The sequence below is a fragment of the Solanum verrucosum genome, unplaced genomic scaffold (genome assembly GCF_900185275.1).
Source record: "Solanum verrucosum unplaced genomic scaffold, falcon-dt-bn FXZP01000261.1, whole genome shotgun sequence".
NCBI lineage: Eukaryota > Viridiplantae > Streptophyta > Magnoliopsida > Solanales > Solanaceae > Solanum > Solanum verrucosum.
The window spans coordinates 1,740,072-1,748,734 of record NW_026019969.1 but is presented as its reverse complement, the minus strand read 5'-3'; the positions used below and the strand labels follow the sequence as shown (position 1 = coordinate 1,748,734).

The window sequence follows — 8,663 nt, the reverse complement described above, 5'->3', positions numbered from 1 at the left end:
TATGTAACGTTGGTAGGTTATTTGATAGTCGAGTTTAATATTATGATTTGATAGCGCTATTATTTTGAAGGACAAAAAGCAAAATGTGAAGCTCGATATAAATAAAGTCAAGAAGATGGAAATGACTTATTAACCGAATTAGACATTTTTATGACAATAAAAAGAATGAAACGAAATTAAGGATTGATTCAATAACGGATCCTATTATTCTTATATCACCATGGAGATTGATACTATTATATTTAGAGTTGCCTAATTTTGAAGTACAAATATTCAAAAATAAGCAGTGTATTTGGAAATACAACTATGGAAAAATTAGAATATTATGCACTCTATCAAGCGAGAATATTTCGATTGAGATGGCTTAATCATAGTTTGCATCAACCTTTTGATAGAATGGTCCATAGATGTGAAAATATGCATAGTAACTGAAGATTACTAAAAAGAAATAGAGTAAACCTAAACTCACATAAAAGAAAATTGTCTTGAATGACGTATATTATCTGGTGGAATCAATATAAATTTAGCAAAAAACAAGAAATAATTGATTTTTTATTTTATAAAAGATGATACTAATTAGTTGAGAATCTATTTCAATCATGTATATTTTAGGTATACTATACTTTTTTAAAAGTCTTTAACCTTACCACAGTAATAACATATTTATTCAATATAATCCTATACAGTAGTGTCTGAAGTGGATAACATGTACACAAAACTTAAACTTATTAAAATATTTTTTAGTAGAAGAAACTATGGAGAACTTATTAGTATATATTAGTATTAGTTATATATATGGAGCACAACCCCTGTCTACCACTAGTTTACATTATCCTGCATGCACATCTTTTTGTATTGTGTTCTTTTTTTCTTCTATATATATATATATATATATATATATATATATATATATAGTATTTCTTTATTTTTACATATTTTATGATACTGTTATACCTACTATCCCATAGCCAAGCTGCAACAATATCACAAAATAAAAAAATAAACAAAAGAGAGAAAATCTAAGGCAACAACCACAAGATTCATGGTACAAAACTAAAGCCAAAAGATCTTTAAAAAAAATGGTTTGCTTTTAAATATGTGTTTTAATACTTTCTCCATTTTGTCATTAAGAAATCCAACAAAACAATCTTTAATTAGTAATTGCTAAAAGAAAATATATATTTACAAAAGTAGTAACTAAAAATATATTACATTTGGTTAGGGTGTTAGATACAAATTAAACTAAAATGATATATATGCCATGTATACATTCACCATAGCTATTTTACTTGTAAAATATATTTTAAGTGATCTGATAACGTTGACGATTTATATAACTTAACCTCAAATATTTAGTAAAAAAAATTGAAAGTTAGGTGAGAAAAATGAAAAAATGAAAAATATATGGAAAATGGTGCCCTAGGAAGACAAAATCACTAGACCATTGAGAGGTGCAATAATCTTGTCAAGTCAGCATCCCATACAAATTTTGCTTATTTATAGCATACAACTTGTAAACACATATTTGCTATATATTTCTAATATTCAACAAAAACTAATTTGTTACAAGAAAAATGGAGGTGATGAATAAGAGATCATCATCATTTTCTGATGTGAAAATTAGAATGATACAAGGAGCAATATTAGCTTTAGCACTTACAATATTTCTTGGGAATTTAATGATGTGGATTATTATGCCAACCTCTACATATTATCAAAAATGGTATCCTGTTCTTGTTGCTGCCACCAATTCCACATTCTTTGATATTCAAGGTATTTTAATTTTAATTAAGTCTTCCATTTTTTCCATCCCTTTCCTTATTTTGACAGAGGTGGATTCAGGATTTGAATATTATAAATTTGAGTTTGGAAGTATACTACTAAAAACATGTGAATTTCTAATGGAAATTTTCAAGGAAAATTGGCTTGTAGAAACTTTTCCGATGGAGCTCCCTTGGAAAAAATTCGTTGGAAATTTACGTGTTTTTAGTAGTGTATGTGTATAAGGTTCGTCAGAAATCATTTAATTTACAGGATTCAATTTGTACTTATTTTGTGGATCTTTTAATATATATGTATATAAGGTTCAAGTCAAAATTACATACTGAGTTTGGATGAACTCGCAAGTGATTAACTACATTTACCTTTGCTTTTTGGGAATTTCTGATAAAATTGGAACGATACAGAAAATAATGCCAGCATGAAAATTGGACTTCATTGTTTTTTTCTTTTGTTTCTCTTTTTTCTTGTTGAGATGAGGGTAAATAAAAGAAATTATAATTTTGATTCTTGGTGGTTATTTTACAGGTACCATTATGATGAACTTCACATTCCCAATCTTATTCATAGCTGTTTTGGGCTGTCTTTATGTCCATCTAGAGAAGAAAAAAAGTGATATTGTCACTTCATCTTATCGGTATGATATATACAACAATATTTTTATTTTGTTTTTGCTTTTGTTTTTGAGATTATGATATATTTAATTATTTTTATTGTTGTTTAATTTCAGCAATAAAGATTGGTTGAAGATATTGAAGAAGCCAAAAATCATCAAACCATTAGGAATGGTGACATGGATAGAACTATTTTTTCTAGCCATGTTCATTATTCTATGTGTTTGGTATTTCTCAGCATTTGTCTATCTTCAATTTAGTACCATTACAACTTATGCAGCAACTAAAGGAGTTGAAGTGTAAGTTTCTCCTTTTCGTTTATATTATCTGTCTTTTAAGATTTTTGCACACGTATATAAAGATATACAAAATCCTTAGTGTATGTTAGGATTAGTTTATTTTTAGGTTCTTTTGGTTTTTAAGCATTTTTTTTAGTATTGGAGATGTTTGAAAAAGTTAAAAAGTGCCTCTAAGCACTCATTTTAGACCATTTTTTTTTTAAAAAAATAAGTCAAAAACTTAAATTAGGGTATCTTGATATCCTCTACTTATAAGTTTTAGTTATTGACTTATAAGTTACTAGTATTTAATAATGTCTTTATCAATTAATACTTCACTAATTAGAGAATTATGGATGAATTTAATTTAGAAAAAAACGTGTAAATTAAACTATTCTTGCTTGTCTATAAAGTAAAATATTATTTTGGAATAAGTTCAATTTGTCAAACGACTTATATTTGAGACAGAAGAGAGTGACAATAATTGAATGAAAATTATGATGTTTTCACTATTATATTCACCAATATTTAAGCAGTCAAATATTTTGACACAAGTTCAATTTGTCAAACAACTAATATTTGAGACCGAAAAGAGTTACAGTAATTGAACGAAGATTACTATTATATTCATGAATACTTAAGTAGTCAAGACTCAAGTGTAACATGTATAAAATTTATTTTTTAGTTTTTTATATCACTTATTACATAGATGAATACTTGAGTAGTCAAGAGTAAAATGTATAGAATTTAGTTTTAAATTTTTTCTTTCACTTTTTTTTAGTCTTATTTATTTTGCAATATTAACTTTGGCAAGGGATTGTGATTGATCATGATATTCATAGCCTTACTTCTTTTTCAGCCTAACTTTGTTTTGTTTCTTCTGATCGACTCGACTCTTTTCCCTATCTTGACCTGAAGTTTTTTTTTTTGTGGTGGAAATTTTGTAGGTGGCAAGCAAGAATTGATGAGTTGGCTTTAGTGATAGGGCTAACAGGGAATATATGTTTAACATTTCTATTTTATCCAGTGAGTAGATGCTCTTCAATTTTGCCTCTTTTGGGACTAACTTCAGAAGGCAGCATCAAATATCATATATGGTTGGGACATATGACTATGACTCTTTTCACTATTCATGGTCTTCTTTATATTCTCTTTTGGGCTGTCTCTGGGAGATTACATGAGGTAATTATGTCATTCATTTTTAATTAATATATAGTATATTATTTCAATAATTGCAATATCAAATGTGTGTTAAAATGGGGTAATAAGGCTAAGCGGAGCGAAAAAAGGTTTTTTCTGATATGAACTTATTTATAGAATGGTATACATTCCAAGAATGCTTTTTTAAAATACTAAAACTGAGATTTTTCTCTGTAACAATCTTAAGTGACGATCTACATGCCTTTTAAAACCGACACACATGACATGAGATTTCCAATGATTGATTCGTTGAAAATTAGCGATTTTCTAATAATACTAAGTGCTAACCTAATTTCGCGCATTAAAATTGTGAAATTTGTAGATCTCTCTTCTTTTTTTTGGGGGGAGGGGGATGGTGTTGGGGTTTTTCAAGATTATAATGTGTAAATAATTATTGCGTAACCGCATCCATTAGTATATGAATTAAGAAAAAAGAGTTTTGATGTACAAGAAACTACTTAATTAATCAAGATTCAAGAGAACGTTAAGATGATAATTACACATTAAATTTTCTTGATTTGCCACTCAATAATGGCATTTGATAGTGTCCACACTAAAAAGAAAGTGTGAATATTAAGTTCACTTGGGTTTCAAATTAAACCCCACCATATGTTAAAAACACAACAAAAATATTGATTTTTTGGTGGCCTAATTGGACTTTAACTTTCATAGTTTTGAGAAGTGAGCAATAATAACAATCGTAACAAACAACTTGTGGAGAATGATTATTTTCAACCAACACAAAAATACATCATATGTAAAGAGATTAAGTTTTAAGCATTGATAATGGAGGAAAAATTAATATAATTTGGTTCCTAATTATATATTATACGGTAATTACAGATAAATCTTATAAGTAGAAAAAATAAGTTTCATGAATTGTATTTCATGTTAATTGTGTTCTCCCCATTCTCCAATATGTGCACCTCATCTTTACCCCATCCTAATAGGCAATAGCCCTCGTTACCAACAATCCATACCCCTGCCACACGGAAATGCTTTTTAATAGAACTTTAGTCTTGATTGATCGTAATCAAGAAATCACTATTTTCACTTGGTGGATTAAAATTGTTTGACTTATCTACTACTGTATTCTCATCTCCAATTTATTTTTATATAAATATTTTTAAAATAATAATTTTTTATATATCAAACATTAAAAATATAAATAAATAGAAAAACTCACATATTCTTCTTAAAATAATATCCATAAAAAATATTTCTCTTCACATCGAACCCACCTAAGGTTCAAATTCTTAAAGGCAAAACTAGATAGTTATGTATCTTCACTCTTTTTAAGGTCACTATATATGTGAGTTGTCACATTATGAGAGGCGCAATCAAAAATATAATAATGTGAGAAACTAATAATACAGAAGATTTCATCATTACATTTTTTTAATCCTTTTTCTATCAACAAACCCTTTTACCCTTTTCATATAAAAAATTAAGTCAATTTCTAAATAAGCTCTTTTTTCAAAACAAGACAAAAGAAATGATTAAATTTCCTTTTTAATTTTCATATAAGCTTTTTTTCCCTCAATAAACAAACTCATACCATAAACTGCCGAATTACATTCAATCTAATAATATCGATGAAAGTCATCCACACAATAGCGTAAATTCACTTCTCAAAATCCCTCCCTTCCCGTTGCCAAATTTGAAAAAAAAATCACAAAATTGACAAGTATTAAGCATATCACAGAATATAAAATAGATTTCATAACTTTCAATGAAAGACAACACATGGTTGATGGTTGATTAACTAACACAGTCAAAGTAATATAAAAGGAATAAAAGTTTGGTGAGACAGTTAAATGTGGGGAACCTCTTTGTCTTTAACTCTAAATTCTCCACTAGAATTGGAAACTTATTCATCAAAAAAGAAAAAAGTCCAAGAGCCATTAGGCATGAGTATGACACAACACAAGAAGTAAGTGGAATTTTGGACCACATAAATCAAATATTTGTTTGAACTTTCTGCTTTCTGTTTGGTGTTTTCTAACTTTATAGAATATTCCCCCATTTAATAAAAAAAATGAAATGATTTAAAGGTTCAAGTATGACATCCATTTTGGTATCTATTTAAAAATTCTAGAAGATACCCACGACACCTAAATGACCTAATCATATTATATCTATAATTAATTATTCATGTATGCATGAGTATAAATCAAAATAATACTATGTGATAATGGGAAACCAAGAATTTCACTAAGGAAATTCAAAATTTAAGAAATATACACAAAATACAGATAATATTTGACTATTTATAAAAATGTAGTGTAATTTTCAGATGCTTTCGCCACTTATAGCTCTAGTAGTTTATTTTCTTTAACGATATACATAGACTATACTTTGATTATATATGTTTATACACATATCATACATGGATTATGCATATATACATACATCTGTGGCTATCTTTAGTCTAAGCAACGATTATCTTTACATAAATAGCCGGCCGGAGTGATTGTTGCATAGATTACACATGAGTTATGCACATTTGATCAGTTGACGAATATTTAGGTTAATATTCTTCTGTTTTAATTGATCATATCTTATTTACTGGAGTAGCTAGTTTTGGTTTGTTGCAGATGTTGACATGGGATCCACATTACATATCAAATGTATCTGGAGAACTTAGTTTACTATTTGGATTAATATTATGGGCAACAACATTTCCAGCAATTAGAAGAAGAATGTTTGAACTCTTCTTCTACACTCACTATCTCTACATTCTATTCATGGTTTTCTACATACTCCACACTGGAATGTTCTATGCCTGCATTATGCTTCCTGGTTTCTTCCTCTTCTTGATCGATCGATACTTGAGATTCTTGCAATCCAAGCAAAAAGTTCGTTTGATTTCAGCCAGAGTTTTGACTTGTGAAACTCTTGAACTCAACTTCTCCAAAATATCAGGTAAGCTACAATTCCCATCTCTCATTTTCCAGATTACTTATCTCACTTTTTATGGACGATTACTTGTTCTAATTAATAGGTTTGGAGTACGCTCCTACGAGCATTATGTTCCTAAATGTGCCAAGCATATCCAAATTGCAGTGGCATCCATTTACTGTAACTTCAAACAGTAACTTAGAATCAGATACAATTAGTGTTGTCATTAAATGTGAAGGAAGTTGGACTAAGAAGCTTTACAGTGTCATGTCTTTGCCTTCCTCTGTCAATCGTATTGATGTTTCTGTTGAAGGACCCTATGGACCTGCTTCCACTCATTTCCTAAGGTTAGATATGTTTAACAGTATCAGTCTGAAGATCTTTTACTCTCTCTGTACATAGAGCTTAAACTCTTCCGAGTCGATGTAGTTCCACTATGATATGTTGTGATGGTGTGGTCAATTTTGATGACAGGCATGATACATTGGTGTTGATCAGTGGAGGAAGTGGAATAGCTCCATTCATTTCAATCATCAGAGAGCTGATTTATATGAGCTCAACACTGAAATGCAAAACTCCCAAGATCTTATTACTTAGTATGTTCAGGAACACTACACAACTCTCAATGTTAAAACTTCTTCATCCTATAGCAGGCACTCCTTCAGGATGTTCTTCTAATCTTGACCTACAAATTGAGGCTTATATAACCAGAGAGACTGAACCAGCACAAGAAAATTCTGAACCCCTACGGACCATTTTGTTCAAACCTGACCACTCTGATGCACCCATAACCCCCATTTTAGGCCAGAATAACTGGCTCTGGCTTGCTGCTATAATATCGTCTTCGTTTGCTCTGTACCTTCTATTTGTGGGACTTCTTTACCAATACTATGTTTACCCTATGGATCATGGTACTAATAAGGTATTCCCAATCTACACAAGGGCTTTGTTCAACATGTTGTTTATAGCAGCTGCTATAGTAATTGCAGCAAGTGCAGCCTTCCTATGGAACAAGAAGAAAAGTGATAGGGAAACTAAGCAGATTCAGGACATGGCAGATTCAGCAAAATCTTTAAACTCGTTATTAGCTTATGCTGATCAAGAGCTAGAAAGTCTTCCTCAACAATCGCTCGACAAATCTATCAAGACACATTATGGCCACCGACCTGATCTCAAGAGTAATTACTACAATATCTTTGCATAATCAAAACTACTTAGTACTTTGTTTCCCAACTCTTTATGTTTGGTAACTAAATGAAATTCTTTTGCAGGAATATTGCTAGAAGTTAAAGGATCAAGTGTTGGAGTACTTGCCTCTGGACCGAAGACCTTGAGGCATGACGTAGCAGCCATTTGCTCATCTGGGTTGGTTGAAAATCTGCACTTCGAGTCCATCAGCTTCACCTGGTGATTTCCAGAGCTACCTTAAAAGGACTTTATAAGAATGTAGCAGTATCTATGTAGATATTATGCCCTGTAATATGTTCCAGTCTTCTGGTTGGATCAATATGTGTATTTAAAATAGGTATTGTGGGTATGGTTGCCCAAGATAACATTACTTTTTGTCGAATATAATATGTAAGGTATTGTAAGTAGCCTTTGGAAGAGGAAATAAGGTTCATGGGATTTGAATGGAACCTGTATTTGTCTGAGAAATTAGACTAAATTATGACCATCTCATTCCCAACTTATTATTGATGTATAACCAAACAACAGTTTCTATAACTTTAACTAAGACAAGGTCTGAAACTTCCCAGTTTCCTAATTTTATCTTTCCATCAACAAATTCCAATTCCCACTCCTACAATATGATTTTGTGCTATGCTTCTATCTTTCTTTCATTGCAAATCGCAACCCATAATACCTACATACAATTTTGAACAGGCAAAGC

At 30.2% G+C, this 8,663-nt stretch overlaps 1 protein-coding gene across 1 annotated transcript; it reads left to right on the top strand.

The window, feature by feature from the left end:
* The first annotated feature begins 1,541 nt into the window (after positions 1-1,541).
* LOC125816763 (ferric reduction oxidase 2-like) lies at positions 1,542-8,438 on the top strand. Its single transcript, XM_049496384.1, has 8 exons — positions 1,542-1,773; positions 2,308-2,416; positions 2,510-2,692; positions 3,619-3,853; positions 6,469-6,796; positions 6,876-7,119; positions 7,247-7,950; positions 8,044-8,438. Exons 1-8 carry the CDS (start codon positions 1,575-1,577, stop codon positions 8,181-8,183), a joined length of 2,142 nt encoding a protein of 713 aa, XP_049352341.1. The 5' UTR covers positions 1,542-1,574; the 3' UTR covers positions 8,184-8,438.
* The last annotated feature ends 225 nt before the right edge of the window (positions 8,439-8,663 follow it).